General features: G+C 41.3%; 1 protein-coding gene across 1 annotated transcript in view; it reads right to left on the bottom strand.

Annotated features, from left to right (window-relative positions):
- The window catches only part of TEK (TEK receptor tyrosine kinase), a 44,648-nt gene that overhangs the window by 14,225 nt on the left and 13,349 nt on the right, over positions 1-17,074 (bottom strand). The window contains exons 2-10 of the mRNA XM_031602360.2: positions 15,533-15,844; positions 10,899-11,009; positions 8,988-9,140; positions 7,772-7,903; positions 6,666-6,806; positions 5,784-5,912; positions 3,763-3,917; positions 2,783-2,924; positions 608-769 (exon numbers count right to left, since the gene is read on the bottom strand). Coding sequence (XP_031458220.1) covers positions 608-769; positions 2,783-2,924; positions 3,763-3,917; positions 5,784-5,912; positions 6,666-6,806; positions 7,772-7,903; positions 8,988-9,140; positions 10,899-11,009; positions 15,533-15,844 — 1,437 coding nt within the window. The remainder of the gene's footprint in view (positions 1-607; positions 770-2,782; positions 2,925-3,762; positions 3,918-5,783; positions 5,913-6,665; positions 6,807-7,771; positions 7,904-8,987; positions 9,141-10,898; positions 11,010-15,532; positions 15,845-17,074) is intronic.

Here is a 17,074-nt window from a genome sequence, read left to right as displayed (position 1 = left end):
TTTCCATCCATCCTTCCTTTGGCTCAAAGCAAGACTGGCTCCTTAGGCAGTTTGCAATGCGTAGGCAGATCACTGCTTATCATGAACTAGTATAACAGTTTACTTTTGAATTTCCTGTAATGCTTCCTGTAATATTTTAGACCTTGCCTAAAATATTAGAGTGTCCATGTCACTCACAAGCAGACTTCATCTTACCCATATAATTCTTGATCAGTATTTAGGTAAGACATCTGTCTCACTGGTGGGCACAGTAGACATTAAGGAAGACAGCAGAGGCTCAGGACAGTTCCATACTGCTCCCTCCCTTTGAAAACCTGGTATTTGCACAGGTTTCAGGATTTGAGTCCAGCAGTGATCACTGTCTTAGGACAGGAGAGGGGAATATTTTGGTTGCTGAAAGCTCACTGAACATACACTTTCAATCTCTCCTGGTGTATCACACTCACATTAGCAGTGTACTGTAATGATAGACATAAAGCCACATGGCCAGTGACAAAAGATTTAACCTATATGGGTTGTAGGATCTTTTGAATATATGTTAAGAGCAGACGTAAGTCATGTTTCAGTATGTAGTTGGTCTGTGGTTGAAGGAATTAGAGACCCTTACCTTCCACCGACATCCAGGATTGATAACGCTTAGCTGGCTTGTACAGGAGTTTTGTTGACACCACAGGTCCATCTCCAGTATGTAGCTCAGCATTGATATCAATAATGAGGAAATTATGTCCACTGTTTGTCAGCCTTGGGGCGTATTGTGGCACAGGAGGAACTGAGCAAGAATGCAAATATTAAAACAGACTTTTAATTCCTACATTAAACTCTGGTTTACAGGAAAATGGGAAATGCTCACCCAAATTCTAAGTAGACATGAGTTTAGACCCTAAACCTGATGGTTTAGGTCTTTGAAAAAAAACAACCTGGGTGTTCTTTTAACCCTAATGATCATGTTTTAATTTTCCCCATGCACTTAATTAGGATGCTGTGTGTGCCAGGGTTCTGCCTGTATTCTGACTGTAGACATTAAATCAGTTACTTTCCTACAGTGCAAGAATGGAACTCTCTGCCATGTTGAAGTATAATCACAGAATCACAGAATTGCCAGAGTTGGAAGGGACCTCAAGGATCATGAATCTCCAACCCCCCTGCCACATGCAGGGCCACCAACCATCCCACCTAATGCTAGACCAGGCTGCCCAGGGCCCCATCCAATCTGGCCTTGAACACCTCCAGGGACAGGGCATCCACAACCTCCCTGGGCAGCCTGTTCCAGTACCTCACCACTCTCTCCGTAAAGAATTTCCCCCTGATGTCCAACCTAAATCTCCCTTCCCTCAACTTAAAACCATTTCCCCTTGTCCTGCTGTCACTCACCCTTTCAAAGAGTTGATTCCCCTCCCCTCTGTAGACTCCCTTTAGGTATTGAAAGGCTGCAATGAGGTCACCCTGCAGCCTTCTTTTCTCCAAGCTGAACAAGCCCAGCTCTTTCAGCCTGTCCTCATAGGGGAGGTGCTCCAGTCCCCTGATCATCTTTGTGGCCCTCCTCTGGACCCTCTCCAACAGCTCCCTGTCTTTTTTGTACTGGGGGCTCCAGACCTGGACGCAATATTCCAGATGGGGCCACACAAGAGCAGAGTAGAGGGGAACAATCACCTCCCTGTCCCTGCTGGCCACCCCTCTTCTGATGGAGCTCAGGATCCCATTTGCCTTCCAAGCCGCAAGGGCACACTGCTGGCTCATGTTAAGTTTTTCGTCTATCAAGACCCCCAGGTCCTTCTCCACAGGGCTGCTCTCAAGGACCGCTCTTTCCAGTCTGTAGGGATGCCTGGGATTCCTTTGGCCCAAGTGCAAAACTCTGCACTTTGCTGTGTTGAACCTCATCAGGTTCACCCGGGCCCACCTTTCTAGCCTCTCGAGGTCCCTCTGAATGGCATCCCGTCCTTCAACCGTGTCAACCGCACCACTCAACTTGGTGTCGTCAGCAAACTTGCTGAGGGTGCACTCAATTCCATCATCGATGCCACTGATAAAGATGTTAAAGAGCACCGGTCCCAAGACAGACCCCTGGGGGACGCCGCTCGTTACCGGCCTCCACCTGAACATAGAGCCATTGATGACCACCCTCTGTCTGCAGCCTTTCAACCAGTTTCTTATCCATCGAGTGGTCCACCCATCAAATCCACATCCCTTCAGTTTGGAGATAAGGATGTGGCGGGGGACCATGTCAAAGGCCTTGCTCAAGTCCAGGTAAATGACGTCGATCGCCTTTCGCTTGTCCACCGATGCCGTCACTCCATCATAGAAGGCCACCGGATTGGTCAAGCATGACCTTCCTCTGGTGAAGCCGTGCTGGCTGTCACGGATCACACGCCCTTTCCTCATGCGATCAAGCACGTCATCCAGGAGGATCTGTTCCGTGATCTTCCCAGGCACAGAGGTGAGACTCACCGGCCTGTAGTTCCCGGGGTCCTCCTTGCTCCCTTTCTTGTAAATGGGAGTGCCGTGACCCTTCCTCCAGTCATCCGGGACCACACCTGACAGCCACGACTTCTCAAATATGATGGAGAGCGGCTCAGCAACCACCTCAGCCAGCTCCTTCAGAACCCTGGGATGCACGCCATCCGGCCCCATAGACTTGTACACATTCAGTGTCATGAGGCGGTCTCGGACCTGCTCTGTCCTCACAGTGGGGGGGGGGGATTTACCACCCCAGTCCCCACCCAGAGGTGTAATGCTTGCTTGAAAGATAGAAAGGCAAAGAGATTTGTGAAGATTTTTCTCTTACCTTTAACTGTAACCTGAAATGGTTTCTCTGCCATTCCCGCTACTGTCTGCACACTGCAGACCCAGGTTCCTGTGTCACGGGGCAGGACTCGACTAATTGTAAACATAGCTTCAGAGCGATTACTGGTGACAATGAGGGAAGGCTGAAATGACAAAAGACATGGGCCTGAAAAATGTGGGCATTAAGGAATGTTCCCATTCCGCCTTTCTCAGAGTTTAGGAACTCTGTCTAGGGTTTACTGATGACAACTGTGAGACCCTATAGAGATCATCTCCACAGTTTCATATGTGCTTCAGACAATGAGTTCTGCTCCCGTGATTCAGGAAGCTCACATGGTGATTGTGGAGTTTGATCATGTGCCTCATTTTCTTCTCTTTAAATCAAAGGCATTATTGTTCCTTCCTTGTATCTTCAATACACAGTATAGATTCAATAATTGAAAAGTTATAAATAATTATTCTAAAACATAATTAGAAAGTTGAAAAGTAAATAATCAAGTTAATATTTCAGAGACAGTGATTAATTACTGCTCTATTTAGTAATAAATTTTTCATTTTTACCGGTGAACCACAGTTGAGGAGCATAATTGAAATTAATTTACTATTACATATTTCAAAATACATTTTACTTTTTTAGCAAAAATTAAGATCTCCTTCACATTTTCAAGAATTTAATTATGCTCTTATTTTTTTGAGCAGTTCCTAGCCTATGTGAGATCCATTCATCTGTATCACTTCTTTTTGGTACTTTTATTTGGCTGGTTTGTTGGGGTGTTTTTGCTAGCCCACATGGATTACAGCAATGTTTTAAATATTTTGAAACAGGAACATGGCAAATAAGGAACAGCAAGCAATAATGAATGTGATCATCTCTGAATGCTGACATTTCTCAACATGTTTGAAAAGCATAGCATGCATTAATTACAGATGAAGTCAATATAAATACCAGAAATAATTGGAAGCAATTAATCAAGAGCTTACCCTTAGAACAGTTCCATCTTGCTTCAAAAGTTTAAATTCTTCAGATTTAGGAAGTGGCATTCCAGTAGCTATGCAAAAGGGCTTGAATTCTACACCAGAGTTGAGTTCCACAGGGTCTAGTAAGTTTTCTATCTGAGGTGAAAGGTCTGCAGAACCTACAGAAGATATACAATACTTTAATGTCATCCTTCAAGCAGAAGCAGCAAATGTATTTAGGCATATAATGCACATATACTCTGGGCAGCATCGGTATCTGGTTCTTCCTTCACTTACCCAAGGACAAAGACAACCAAAGTTAAAGCTGTTATATCAGGGTAAATATGCAAGAAGAAACAACCTTTGTATTCATTTGTTTCCTCTCCTTTCCCATCTATTTGTTGCTCTTTCTGATATTCAAAGAACAGTGCGCACTAGTTATGATAAAATTAAGGACACATTTTGTAAAAAACATTCAGTAACTCCATTATATCTTTTCATAAGAGCAGCTGGATCACAACTGTGTGGTTTAGCTGGTTGGATCATGGGTCTTTTTTCTCTGCTTGTTTTTGTTCTTGCAGGCAGATTTGCTGCTTTATTTATTAGGCATAAATAATAGTTGCTGAAAGCATTTTATAAAATACTGTATGCCAACCTTGCCTGAATCCAAAGAGATTCTGTGAAGTACACTCAGCTTTGTAACTCTGTGTAAGAGAGACAAGGTTGCTTTAAATACCAAAGTTGTCGTGGTGTCTCATCAATTACAGACCATAACTCAGGTGGTATAGCAGTGTATGAAGTTGAAGAAGAGGTATATAATGGTAAAGTAGCATGAACCTATTCAAAAGTCATGCATGTAGGATGTGCAAGTCCTTTCACTAACTGATATTAGGCTCAGAGACAGTGTCGATAGAGTAAAGATTGCAAATCTACCTCTAAAGAAAGCAAGTCACAGAATCACAAGGTGGGTCCAGCCTCTGCTCAAACAGGGACGCCTAGATCAGGGTGTGCAGAACCCTGCTGTTCAGGTGTCCAGCTGTCTTTTGGAGGTCTCCAATGAGAAGACTCAACAAACTTTCTGGGCAGCCTATGCCAGTGCTTCATCATCCACACAGAAATGAAGTGCTTTCTGATGTTCAGAGGGAATCTCCTATGTTTCATTTTGTGCCCATTGCCTCCTACCTTGTCAGTGGGCAATGCTGGAAAGAGCCTGGAACCATTTATAGTGATACTGACAGTGATCATTAGTGATAGGATGAAGGGGAATGCTTTTGACTAAAGGAAGGAAGATTTAGATTAGACATCAGGGGAAAATTTTTTACTGAAAGAGTGGTGAGGTGCTGGAACAGGTTGCTCAGATAGGCTGTGGATGCCCCATCCCTGGAGGTGATCAAGCCCAGGTTGGATGGGACCCTGTGCAATCTGATCTAGTGCTTGACCAAGGGGCTGACAACACTGCCTGTGGCAGAGCATTTGGAACCTTGAGGTCTCTTCCAACCCAAGCCATTCTAGGATTCTATAATTTCCCTTGCACACTTCCCTCAGATACTTATACACATTGATGAGGTTGCCTTTTTTTCTCCAGGAAGATCTGTCACTGCTCTCTCAGCCTTTTCTCATAGGAGAAGTACTGCAGTCCAGATTTGTGGACATCTGTGGAACTCTGCAGTATGTCCAGGTGTCTCTTGTGCTGGAGAGCCCCAAACTGGAGCCATCATTCCAGGTGTGGCCTCACCACTGCTAAGCAGAGAGAAAGGATCACCTTCTCCTACCTATGTCAATACTGTGCCTGATGCAAACAACAGACATAAATCTGACATGAGTCTGATACAACTGTAGCATACCAGCCTATAAAATGCAGTCTATGTGACAGAGACTTAAAGCACTGCAATAAAGGTATACAGATACGTTTATTGGTCTGGGTCCTTGGGATGCAATCGACAATGTAAGAATCCCAGTCTGGAGTGGAAATGCTATACCAGCATGAAGATCTGTTTCAATTACACCGGGGAAAAGTCATTTACTACCGTGTTACCTTGCTTTACCTTCTTTTTCACATTGCAGACCATGCCATCCATAGGAGCAGATACAGCCCTTATATCTGTCGCACGTCCCTCGACTGTGACAATTACATTTGAGTTTGCAGTCTGACCCATAAAAACCTGGTTTGCATTCTGCAAGAACAGACATTTCCAGTTAGTGTAATGGTACAAGCAAATGTCTTCCTTTAGTTTTCAATCAGTTTAGTTTTCATCAGTTTTCCAGTAGGATTTCATTCCCTCAGTTTGGCTCAGTTTAAAACTACACATAGCAGCACTTGGTCACCCTCAGATCATCCAGAGAACAACTAACATGGCAGTCTAGAGCACTTTTGTATCTGGGCTGTCATTTGTAGACTAGATAAGAATGTTGAAGCTTCTTCAACATCCATGTTGTTTCACTTGCACTGCAATGGTGTTCAAAGAGTTCATCAGAGTCACAGCACCACTGAACAAAATAGTACATACATGTAGTATGTAATATAGTACATACTCATCTATTAAGATGTGCTGCATGTCTCAAAGAGACTGCAGTCTAATTGAAAGGGTCGAGACTAATTATACTTAGTATTGCTTAGCAATGGATATATGATTGGCAGTGAATTGTTCAGTGTGACTTGTAGACATCCAGCAGGGCTTTAGCTGTTGCTGGATTTTCAGCATCTCAGTGTTTAATTACTTTACAGAATAATTTGAAAAGTTTGAAATTTTACTGTATCTTTCTTCTGAGGATTTGAAAAACTCCTCTGAGGTAGGTAAATATTATTATCCCTATAATAGAGAATGGAAAAATTCCAATCTTTTATTGTCCTCTGTCAGACCCCTCCCGTATTTCATAGGTGCAGCACAGTAATGACTTTTCACTGTTATCCATATTTTTTACTATACCTTTATCACATTCCAGTCCCATCCATCCTGTGGCACATGAACAACCATATGGATCTGGTAGGCAGAACATATAGTTTTTGCAGCCATAGTTTTCTTTACAACTCTCTTCACATGTTTTGCCAAATGTATTGGCTCCACAAGCTATTAGAGGAGGAAAAGAAAAGAGAGACCGAAGAGCAATTAATTTGTAGAAGAGTGGATGATTCCAATTATACAGATTTAGACAACAGAAAACTTGAACTAAAATGAGAAATAGCATTTTCACTATTCAGGTACTAGATCTATTAACCTCCATAACATCTTAAGCTGCTATGCTAAGTTCAAGCAGCTAAAACAAACAGCTTTCTGCCATATGAGAATCTATCAGCAAAGTATCCATTACTTTAGGTATCTGAGTGTAGAGCTGCAGTGATAAATTCTCTTTAAAGCCTTTCTAATACATAATGGATAAACAGTGCCATGAAAACAAAATCTTAGAGATCAGTGCATATGAAGCTGCTCAAGGTTTTATTTCTCCACTATGATCTCTACTACACTGGAGTAGTTCAGATGCCAGCTATTCCGTAGCTTACCTCTAATACTTGCAGTGCTGAACTATGGTCAGAATTTTAAGGTAAGTATTTAGTACTGCACTCACACATTGCCTGGAGAATTCAGTGTGCAATGGGCTCCTTCAATTTCTCCAGAATTCAAACTAATTGTCACCAATATGGATGAGCGCTAACACACGTAACACACGTATGTTTCTGGTATGTCTTTCAGAGACAAATAACCCTGTGAGCAAATGACAACTTGTTTAGAATCAGCCCGGGAATCTCTTGTAAGGGGACTTCACTTCCCTGTGCCAGTGTATGTGCAGTAAGTTGTAGTCTATCATACATCTGACTGTCCATTGGAGGAACTGGAAACATTTATCTTTCCTGACAATACCGTAGTATGAGAATAGTGAGAGAAGGTAAACTACAAGAACAGCTACACTAATTAAATCCTACCCAACACTGTCTGGTGTCCAGTACTGGCTATAAATGCTATATCCATAAGGAGTCAAACATGGTTATTACTGAGTGCAAATTAGTAATTAATATTTGAAAAGAATATTTGCTTACCTTTCTCACATGTTTTTCCCATAAAACCTGGAGGACAGATGCATTCCCCAGTATCTTCATGACAAATACCATTGTTCATGCAGGAAGGGCAGTGGGAGCTACAGGAAGGGCCCCACTTCTGAGCTTCACATCCTTTTGTGAAAAAATATAATGACATATTTGTTGTCTTCTTATTCAATAACCAGTAAAACAGTAGTGACTGTATGATCCATATGCTACCCTTCCAAATGATGGCCATCTACCCTCATGTAAAATAGTCACTTTTTTTCATTGTGGAAGTGCCTGTATTTCTGGAGCAGATCTGTTGGGTAGTACAAAGTAATATCGTGTAACATTTTCATAAAACAAAATGAGGAAGCCTTAGTTTTTGAAATTAGATTTTGATCCAGGAAAGTAAGTATGGAAGCAAATTCATTACATGTAATATTTCTGTTCTCCTAGCACGGACCTGAGACCTACAAAAGCACCAGTGTTCACCCAGATTGGGCCATACCAACAGTAAGACAGCGGGTGCCAGCTTGGCATCATTCCCACTTTACTACCATTTGGCAAGTCATGGTTTTATTCTGCACCAGTATTTTTCTTGATATTAGTTCATTAGACAAAGTTCACTGCTGCTATATCTTTGCTGTCTTCAATCACCTGATGACTTCCTTCTGGAAAAATAAATCAGTTTATATGTTGGATTTTAATGCCTATTATGATTTTCTTCCCCACATCATTTTAAAAAGATACCAATACCATTAATGGCTACTTTAAACAAAGTGGTGTAGTTTGTCACATTACAATGAAGTATGCTAAAGATTGCTCTAGGATAATAAGTGGAGTTTGAATTCAGTTTTCCATGAAGAACAGATACATTTGAAAAATTTATTTTTTGCTCATATCCAGATCTCATATTTATGAGAAACTCCATGCCACCCTTCTTTGTTCAGTCTTACTTGAAATTTTAAATATTTGATATTTGAGAAAAGAGCTATCTCTTCTGGCAATAAGATGAGCTGAACCTAAATCTTCAGATTTTTTTCTCTCTCAGCTGCTTAAATCAGTACCAGCTTATCCCAAAGACTGCTGGGAAAAAATTTCTTCTGACGTAATCTGATGGCAGCCTATGCCAAGAAAGATTTTGGCCCGTATTTGGACACAGTCTAAGTATCGTATCACATTCATTACAACATTAAACAATTAATCATTAGCACATATTAATGGAACTTACGTCTTACAATAAGCCTCGTGTAAGCAGAAGTAAAGAGGTTTCCTCCTATGTATCTGGCAGAATAAACACCCGCATCCTGCAGTTGAACTTGGGGATAGGAAACTTCCAGCTCACCTGGCACCTCGTGTCTGGGCACCGAGTGGATGAAGGAACCTGGAGAAGGAGCACAGCAGGCAGAAGTCATTCATCCTGTACAACCAGAGCAAGGTTGAGCTGATTGCTGAGGAAGGACAGCTGGGATGAAGTTAGCAGCAAAATGTAATTTATTAGTTATTGACTTCCTGACAGCTCTTTAGCTGTGCTAGTTCTCAGTAATTGGAGAGGTACAAGCAAAGAAGAAACTGGATCTTGAGGAGATGCAATAGGTGAATGACACAAACATGTCTGAGTTTAGCACTGCTTTACTATAATGTAGCTAGAAGTTGTGGTTCGAAGATTTTGTTTTGTTCCTTGGCCCTTCCTGCAGTGAGGGGTAGCTCTGCAACGAGTCCATTGTGGGTGGGAGGAGTCAAACAGCAAGCCTGGCTAGGTCCTCTGCCATCTCACCTGTTCAAAGATTGACCTCACAGACCAAAGAAGGAAGAGTATATATATATATTGCAGCTTTATCTTTTCTTCCCAGACTTAACATGTTTCTGCCTCTTCTGTGTTTTCTTACCATGGGAGCTTATCTATGTTATTCTGCACTTGCTGATACATGGTCGCTAAGTAAGGGGATACCATTTAGTCTTTGGACTACCTCACAGTCAAATTTCAGGCATATGTGAAACATGAAACCCTATTGAGGATCACCATCAAAACAGCAAAAAGACTTCTAGTCAGATGAGACCATGGCAATACGTAACAGCTCTTCAAGAAAGCCGGGCCAAAGAAAAAGAGCAAAAAACGACAAGGATTCGTTCTGAAACTATATTTTGTTTGTTTGCTTACATGCCTTTTGAATTACAATCTGTGAAAAATGACGACAGCAAAGTACTGAGAAAGCCTTACGCTAACATTGTGTTAGCAAGGTTTGGCTTTTGTGGCTCATTTTCCATGGCAGCATGTTATGCCAATGCCTTATAGAAATTCTGTTCAGCAGAACAGTTGTGTTTGCTGGATGGCCTTACCAGCATTTGCAAGGGGAAAGTGTTACTTTATATGCCTGAAGTGAGAGACAGCAACAGTTAAATAAGTCAGGACAAGGTTTTTCTATTCGCTGTCCAGTGCTGTACCAGGATGACATTTCTGCTGCAGTCTCATCAGGTGGAGAACCTGACGTACTGTCCGGAGTTAATTTGAGGCTTTTTGCCCAACTTCCAGTTAGAGCTCCAGAGAAGGCAGCACTGGGATGTAAACACTTCTGCTCCAACACATCAGCTGGTTCTTGTATGGGAAAATGCTGATAGAGGTTCACAGAATTTCCTTGGGGACACTGAAAGGACAAATGATGGCAAACTTTCCCCACTGTGCACTGTCATAGCTGAATCTAAGAAGCAGATCTTTAACAAACTCTGCTATGCGTGTTGCCCTTTCTGAAAGACACTTTTTGCACTTGCTTTCAAGGCTAGTGTGCATTTGAAAAACAGTAGAAATGCAAAGAAATACGTGATAAATAAGGATGCACAGAGGTATAGACAAGAAATAAAAGCTAAAATCGAACAGGAAAAAATAAGAGGGGATAGGAAAAGAAATGAACAAGGAAAAATGAGAAATAAAGGAAAGGTGTAGTTAGGATTTTGCATTCTGGTGGGAGCGAAACGAGTAGATCAGTTTCAATATTTAAGTATGGCAGATGGTTCCTTTAAGGGACATTGGATACATGAGGAATTATGCCTGCTCCAGCTTCACAGTGAGGATGTCATCAGCAGTAACTTTAAAGCAATTAAGTGGCAGGTGGCTAAGACAAGAGAGAAGAGAAAGGTGAATTACCATTTTTGTAGATCACCGCATCTTCCTCTTTTGCTGCCATTCTGATGAAGGAAATATTCACGTGCTCTCCTTTGTTTGCTGTAACTGTTAAGGCCACTGGGTGGAATGAAGCTACAAACAAAATAGGACATAAGTTTGGGATAAGTTGCCGTGGTTGTTATCTGTACCTGGTGTCTGGGCTGAAAGCTGAGATTAATTTATGAGCATGACCCCATCTCAGATTCTGATGTTTAAATGTCCTCTCATTGCACACACAGGCTATTTAGCATCAGCCATCTATGCCATCCCTATGTTTAGCCAAATACTGAGAATTCACCGATAACCTCAAACAACAGAATGCTACTAAAAACTGAGACGTGCAATTTTTTTTTTTTTAAAGAATTTTGGCTGAGTAATTGAAAATACTTCCTAGCTAGGAGCTCCAACTGGTTGTGAAATGCTTTCCTAAGTTTCTTCATCTCTTGGGACATTTTTAAAGCAAGCTGGATACCAAACTGGACAATGTCTTTTAGGAAGAAGCAGACATGCAGCCTGCATGCCTCATTTCTCCTCTGGTTCAGCTTTCTAATGGAAAACAGTTGAGACAGATCAGAAGATTACAGTCATGTAGGGGCTGGGGGAGATAGCATGGCGTCTGCTGGTGTTCATTCACCACATCATCTATAAGTATTGGGAGTGCTAGCTTGCACCAAGAACAAAAGAATCAACTGTATTTAATAAACTGTATTTTGGGAAAAGCAACTCGTTGTTGCTTATCCCAAAATAGCCCCATCTGAAAAAGTGGCTTAATTTGTAGGAGGCACTTTCTACATGTAGGTTAATGGTATGTTTCAGTTTTCCATTGGGCTTTTCCACTGGATTTGTACTCAAATAATGTACTTTAATTTCTGAATTTTAACTGTATTTTTTGGTCATAAGGGAAACTGGTTTTCCTGCTCAAAGGAGAAGTAATTTTATGTGTTTGCTTATATTTCTATTTAAGAAAAAGAAGACAGCAATAAAGAGAAGGATTTTCACAGATTTTTTTTCCTTTATTTGTCACTACCTGTGAAAGAAAGATAGAAAAAATAACTGGAAGGGCACAGAAAAATCTCAAGAAATTGTAATTTTTATGGCCAGTTAAATGATCATTTTATCACAATATATTATTTTGAAACAAGTTAGAAGTTAGAGATGCTTACGTTTGTTTAGCTGGAAAATTCTTAGTATTTTTGAGAACAACCTCAGATTTTCTGTTCTAACACTGAGTTTTTATGCTGTACTGCTACTGACATGTCAGGTGTCAAAAAAACATTTTTCTGCTTTATTTTTAAAAATTTCCTGACTTCTGAAATTATTAAACAATTTTAATTTCAGCTCTTTATCTGACTCTTGTACAATTCTTTCTACAGTTCCCAGAGATGGATTTTCTGCAAACCCTTTTCTCCTTCTGCTCTGAAGCTGCCTAGTCACAGAGCTCCTCCTGTGCTTGCTGCTGCTGGCTGAGTTTCTCCCGCTTCATGTTTTTTTCAGCTCATGGGAGCCTTTTGCTGCTACTGCTTTCCTCGCCTTCCACCTCAGCACTGCTCTAATCACAGAATCATAGAATGGCCTGGGTTGAAAAGGACCACAATGATCATCATGTTTCAAGCCCCTGCTATGTGCAGGGTCACCAACCAGCAGACCAGGCTGCCCAGAGCCACATCCAGCCTGGCCTTGAATGCCTCCAGGGATGGGGCATCCACAACCTCCTTGGGCAACCTGTTCCAGTGTCTCACCATCCTCTGAGTGGAAAACTTCCTCCTAATATCTAACCTAAACTTCCCCTGTCTTAGTTTAAAGCCATTCTCCCTTGACCCATCACTATCCTGCCTTGTAAACAGCCGTTCCCTCTCCTATTTATATGCTCTCAAGTAGCTCTGACAAATCTGTAAGTGTTTTCAAACTGATTTCAGCCAGACTCCTCCTGCACGGCACAGCTGGAAAATATGAAGGATCTGATGTAACATGGCAGATATGGCACTGGTATCTCAATTTACATCTCAGAGAATTCCAATATAGAGTAATGTAGTAATTTCTCTTTAAAAACAAGAAAATGAAAATTGAGAGCAGCTCCAATTTACAGTCAGCTTCTGAGTTGGATGTTATTTGTGAACAACAAATGCATGTTGAACATTGTGATCTATTCAGGAAAAATCAATAGCTTTCCCAAAGACAAAAAATTAAATATAAATGATCCTAAGAGAAGTATTACTAATTGGTTTAGGAAAACCTTTGTATTCCCATTTTCTTTTCTTTGTATGATGTTTAGCTTAGTCCCAAGACTTTTTCTTCACAGTATTTTTGCAATGGAAGGGGGACCCACGCTCTCTGGTAGACTCCATTCCAAAGTATTTTTAGACTGTGGCTTGTGTTTTGTGATTTCACATCTTGAGTGTGCCAATTCCTTATAGAGACATCATGAACTGAGTTCCAAGGCAAGTGCCATAATATTCTTTCAATAGTGTTTCCATAATTGTCTGTATGCCTGCTCTGGAGAGTTTCTGGGAGGGAAGCTAAATCATCTATAAGAGAATACACATCATTTTGTAGATAAATTGTAATTATGTAGAATTTTGTAGAACAAATTGTATTTGACTAGATGCAGGGCAAGGGTTCTATTCTAGATATATATACTATATCTATTAATTATATATAATATAATATATATATATATATACACATATACATATAATATATATATAAATAATAATTACATGTAAAAAGCATAGTCTGTTCCTTCTTACTGCATGAGTCAATGTTACCATGTGTAACCACAATGCTAACATACAAAGAAATGCATAATAGATTCCTTACTTTCAGAATGGCACATGTATAGAATAAAACAGGAAAATGAGTCTGTTATCCTTCCTGTTACACAGCAAAAGTGCTCAGTGTATATATATATCTGATAGCAGATACATAACAGAGCAGAAGACAGTGGGGCCACATTAATAGTTAGTGAGCATTTCAGTAGCTTCTTGGCTTGAAACTGTAAAACAGTGGCTGGATTTTCAAAAGTGCTGCTCTTTCCTGTGTCTTTTGTATGGGAAACTGCTCATTTCAACTCTTGCTGAATAACACTTTCTGTCTTTAGAAAATATTTAGGCAGCAACAGTAAAGGCCAGTAAGTCCTGTTTTCCAACCAGATGCTTTGCCAAACAGCACAGTCCTTCACTGACCTCTTCTTCCTCTTTCTGTGGACTTAATAGCTTTGAGAATTTCTGTTGTAACTCTTTCTCACCAGTCTACACTGTTTAGATTACACACATTCACTGATGATTTCTTAGCTCAAACATTTGTCATTCAGAACTTTTGCAAAGAAAATCCAAGAAATAGATTGAAACCTAGAAAAGATTCATGGAAACCTACCTAATGCTCATGTGAATGCTGTGTTATTTCTGGTTGGAACTACTTCTCCCACACAGGAAGCTCTCAGAGTTTGCCTATGTGCAAAGATATTAATCACAACACACTGATGGATTCCGAGGATCCTCATCCTGCCATGGAGGTTACTGCACATGGCAGCTTTAGCTCACTGTTGTTCAGCTAAAGGTATGGTCAAGTTGAAGGAGTTGTTCCCCCCTTCAGAGCCTTCCATGGACTGTTATCATATATCCTCCTCCCCACTGCTTCCTCCTTTGAAATAACAGTTGTTTGCCCTGAAAAGGAGGTGCACATGCAGACCTTTCTTGGCGGCTATCCTGAGCCTTCAAAGAGCACATTTAGTCAGAGATGACAAGAGCCAAATAAATAGGCACTTGTCCTGCTCACTTTTCTTGGAACATTTCCATACTAAACAAAACAAATGGACACTAGTTGTATCTCATGCAAAAGAAGAACTGTTTTCTATGTTAGCTATATAGTTATGAGGGATACCAATAAAGGTATTTCTTCTTAGAAAAACATTGAAAAACAAAAATGTCAAAGTGTCTGCACAGCCTAGCTGCCATGGTGTAAAATGTTACAGCAAAGCAGTAAATTGTGACAAACTGTTGAAATGTCAAAAACATGATTTGCTGCAGAAAACTGGCTAAACTTGTATATACTAAATGTATAGTGGATTTTTCTGAATGATTTTCTTAGATTCAGAAAAAATACTCTGGAGTTTCTTTCCACTGTTGTGATGTTTTTTCTTTTCCATACAGACAGAGAATATGCAAATCAAAATTGGCTGACATGGCTTTCCAGGACCATAGGAAGTTATTTTCCTGGCTCAGGTTGCCTATCAAAAAACAAGGATAGCAATGTTTGGCTGTCTAGATCCAGACCTGTGAAGGTGTCTCACAGTGAAGGAGTTTCCATTTGTAATGTTTTATGGTATCACCGAGGCCACTGCCACCTAATTTTATTCCTAGCAGCAGCCAAATACAGGTAGAGTACCTGTAGACATCTGACTGACTTCCATCAGGAAATGACTAGCAGCTGGTATCAAACAGTTGACCCTACACTTTATAAAAAATAAAACACGGAATTGAGCCCAGTCTATTTTAGCTGACTCCAGGCTGCCTTGCCTGCTCTGGAGCCAACTTTTGTGACAACATCTGTGAAACAGGGATGACTGCTGGCACGCACACAATGACATGCAAAATTCAGTTTTTATCCTCACACAGTACCTCCCCGTGGCATCTTCATGGTGTGTATCCTTGTCACCTCATCCTTCAGCTTTCCTTCACAGTAGTATGCTCCAATGGTCTCGCTGGCCTTTTCCCTTTTCCATATCACCATCTTGGCTGTGGCTCTCTTTGAATCTTCACTGACCTCCAGAGGCTCTCGATGCTGGTTTGTCACATCCTCCTGGTCTCGGTCAATTGTGATAGACTCACGGGAGCGCCACTTCGAAGTGATACAGATAAGTGATGTCTCTGAGTTGCCCACCAGAGGGAAAGAATTGATAAGGATGAGGTCAAGTGCTGCTTCCACTTTACCTGGGAGAAAAACAGCAAGTGGAAAAAATTTACAGCAAATATTGAGTATTTGGCTTGTCAGATCACCAAAGAATCTATTTCACCCTGTCCTCAGGCTTTCTGTTTTGTTTGGTCTTACGCAGCTTTACAGCAAATGAAAAAGCTACAGATTAGGCACAGAGTGCACCCTCAGCAACTTTGTTGATGTTGCCAAATTGGGTGGAGTGGCTGACACACCAGAGAACTGCACTGCCATTGAGAGAGACCTCAACAGGCAGAGAACATCGTGAAGTTTAACAAAGACAAGTGCAGGGTCCTGCATTTTGAAGGAATAGCCTCATGCACCAGTACAGGCTGGGGGCTGACCTACTGCCAAGCAGCACTGCAGTGAAAGGACCTGGGAGTCCTGGTGGACAGCAGGTTGACCATGAGCCAGAAGTCTGCCCTTGAGACCAAGAAAGCCAGTGGTATCCTGGAATGCAGTAAAATAACTGACCAGCAGGTTGAGGGAAGCAATCTTCTCCCTTTACTCTGCCCTGGTGAGGCAACATCTGGAGTGCTGTGTCCCATTGTGGGTTCTCTAGTACAAGAAATACATGGAGATCCTAGAGCAAGTCCAGCAGAGAGCTATTAAGACGATAAAGGGGTTGGAGATTCCCCAGAACAGAGAGCTGGGCCTGCTTAGCCTATGCTTATGAATTTCTAAAGAGAAGGTGTTAAGTGGATGGGCCAAGCTCTTTTCAGTGGTGCCCAGTGACAGAAAAAGGGGCAACAGGCACAAACTGTAACACAGGAAATTCCATACAAAAATGAAGAAGAACTTTACTCTGAGGGTGACAGAGCATTGAAACAGACTGCCCAGAGAAGTTTTGGTGTCTCCTCTGGAAATACTCAAACCTGATTAGATATGATCCTGGGCAATGTGCTCCAAATGACCCTGCTTGATGTAGGGGCATTGGAATAGATGATTCCAAGTGATCCCTTCCAATCTCAACTGTTCTGTGATTCTGTGGTTAATTGTTCTGTTACAGCTAGTAGGACTTTAGAACATACTTAATATGTGAAGAACAGATGGGCTTTGCTCTTCTCGGAGGAGGAAATAAACCTCCCAGACTCATGTAATTATTTGAGTTGTTGCAGAAGCCCAAGTATAGCGTAGCACAATGCTCTGTGGACAGTTAGACATGGACAGTGCCTTGAGTATGGTTCTTTGCCATTAAGAGTTGGCTGACAGTTTGATAATTTCTTTTA

Source organism: Phasianus colchicus, chromosome Z, assembly GCF_987193195.1.
Source record: "Phasianus colchicus chromosome Z, bPhaCol1.hap1.1, whole genome shotgun sequence".
Taxonomy (NCBI): Eukaryota; Metazoa; Chordata; class Aves; order Galliformes; family Phasianidae; genus Phasianus; species Phasianus colchicus.
Note: the sequence above shows the minus strand (reverse complement) of the source record. Positions and strands in the feature narration are given on the sequence as shown.